Raw genomic sequence first — 2500 nt, forward strand, 5'->3', positions numbered from 1 at the left:
TTTCTTCTCTATTTCTTCAGTCTTATTGAAATCCCATAAAATTTACTTCTTACATATTTCAGTTAAGCAACATCAGCCTTTACATAGTGTAGTGTGTGTGCGCGCACGCATGTGTGTGTATGTGCGTGTGAAAGGGAGAGAGAGAGAGAGAGAGAGAGAGAGAGAGAGAGAGAGAGAGAGAGAGAGAGAGAGAGAGAGAGAGAGAGAGAGAGAGAGAGAGAGAGAGAGAGAGAGAGAGAGAGAGAGAGAGAGCGAGAGAGCGAGAGAGAGACTGTGTGTGAGTGTGCGCGCATTTGTGCGGAGAAGGGCGGGGGCTGGAAGAAAGCGAAGGCGCCAATCAGAATCATGATCGAAGGAACGAGCAAGCTGGGCTTAAATCGTAGCTGATGCACAGTACTCAACCCGTTTATTAACCTGGAAAAAGAAGAAAAAATGGAACAAATTCATCACCCACCTGCTGATGGAGGTGCGTTCATCGGCATACCTTACCGTCGTCGTCGTCATCGTCGTCGTCACTGTCATCATTCCCTTCCCTCCCTCCCTCCTTAACTGCATCCTTCCCTCCTTCCTTGCGTTCCTACCTTACTTACCTCATCGAGAGGACATCCGGCGGACATCAGGAGGTGGTTGGACTGCGACAGGAGAAGCCGGAGGAGGCGGTCCTTGATGTCGCGGACCGTCCGTGACTTGGCGCAGCTGCAGGGTGGCGGGGGAGAGGCAAATGAGAAACAGCATGTTAGTTTACGGTAGGGAGGAGAAGTAGTTATCTGCTGTTTTTTTTTCTTGCTTGTTTGCAGGATCGCAGGAGCAATGATTAAGCAGGATTAATTTTGTTGTAGCCAAGACTATTTTTTTCGTCTTTTTTTATTGGTTATTTTTTGTTTAACATTAGTATAATCATTAATGTTGTTATTTTTATTGTTACTGTTACTGCTTTTCTTGTTTCATGCTATTGTTATTGGTATTGCTGATGTGGTTGTTACTACTGTCACTGATATTTGTATTTGTGTGTGTTAGTTTTGGTGTTGGCATCGGTGTTGGCTTTTGATTTGTTAGTAGGAAACGGATCCCAGAATGAGAGGACCGATTGATTGGAGCGTGCGCTCGCACACACGCAAACGCACACGCACACACACACACACATACACACACATACGCACACACACACACACACACACACACACACACACACACACACACACACACACACACACACACACACACACACACACACACATGTGTGTGTGTGTATGTGTGTGTGTGTGTGTGTGTGTGTGTGCATGTGTGTGTATGTATGTATACCTACCCCACTCACCCACCCCCGAGCGCGGCGTCGAAGCTAAGGATGCTGTTCCCTTGTCTAGTAATCGCCGCCTCGACTTTGTCTTCCACTCAACAGTTGTGCGCAAGATGGTGATACCAGACAAGAATGAATTTACCCAGTTTACCCGATTGCAATATGTAGAGTGAGAGTGATGCGCGTGGGGTCTCGACAACGTGCCCCCAGCGGACAAACTTGGCCTCAAATTCGTTTATGTTGTCTGATTGGAATATTTCTTCTTTCGTGTTGTTTCACAAAGCAATGCGTCTGTATGAAAAATAATTTCCTGATATTCTTCAGTTTGTACGTACATGACCCACCACCACCACCACCACTATCACAAGGAATTTGCGTGAGACCGTGCAACAGCAACCAGGACGGCGAGCGGGCCTTGGGCAGGACAGCAGTACCCATTGCCCGGAGTCTGTGGGCCAAGCAGGTGCATGCAGACAGGCAGGTTCAGTCTGGCAGGTAAGATAGGCAGACTCTGGTTCGTTCCCAGGTGGCTTGGCGGCCCAAGAGCACCTACAGAGGTGACGGCTTCGGCTGCAACTAAGCACTTGCAGGAGCAGTAGTAACGCCATCTGAGTGGCGAGAAGCTAGGTTACTGTAGTTGTGGACCTTTTCTTTCTTCTTGAATGTGTCATTCTGGTTAGCTGTCTGTCTGTTTGTCTGCCCGCCGAGTCTTGCCTCACCCTGCCTCGCCACGCCGCGCCCCGCCCCGCCGCGTGTGGGCGCCATTCCCCGGAAGGCAAATCCGTGGTAATGCGTCGCGTTTCAGGCATCCGAAGAACAATAATTGCGTTCTACTTCTTTCGAGCTAATTCAGGCGGGAAGGGGGAGACGGGGGGTGAGGGGTGGGGGGAGGAAAGAGGAGAGGGAAGAAGTGGTCAGATCGAGGTTCAGAGTGGAAATCCCCTGTGTTTACTAATGAATTGGGCGCGATTTACGATCGAGACAAGCCGGTAAGAGGATTCAAGAGGAGCAGGTCGTCCTCGTCCTCCTCCTCACTTACTCACGTCCCTCGTCAATGGTGGGAGTACAGAAAATAACAGAAAAACAGAGTAGGACAAAACAGAAAAAAGTAGATGATAACAGTAGGTGCAGATGTATATGCGGGTGTTGGCAGGCAGGCATGCAGGCAGGCAGGCATTTGGCAAGACGTCTTCCTTCTTGTCA

The 2500-nt window shown here is 49.3% G+C and overlaps 1 protein-coding gene across 8 annotated transcripts in view; it reads right to left on the bottom strand.

Annotated features, from left to right (window-relative positions):
* dve (SATB1_N and homeodomain domain-containing protein dve) overlaps positions 1 to 2500 on the bottom strand; it is a 387908-nt gene that overhangs the window by 66055 nt on the left and 319353 nt on the right. For all 8 annotated transcript variants that reach the window (XM_076174229.1, XM_076174226.1, XM_076174227.1 and 5 more), the window contains one exon: positions 591 to 696. In XM_076174229.1, coding sequence (XP_076030344.1) covers positions 591 to 696 — 106 coding nt within the window. The remainder of the gene's footprint in view (positions 1 to 590; positions 697 to 2500) is intronic.

This window comes from Oratosquilla oratoria, chromosome 35, assembly GCF_046742065.1.
Source record: "Oratosquilla oratoria isolate Oo_2021 chromosome 35, ASM4674206v1, whole genome shotgun sequence".
In the NCBI taxonomy this organism is placed as follows: domain Eukaryota; kingdom Metazoa; phylum Arthropoda; class Malacostraca; order Stomatopoda; family Squillidae; genus Oratosquilla; species Oratosquilla oratoria.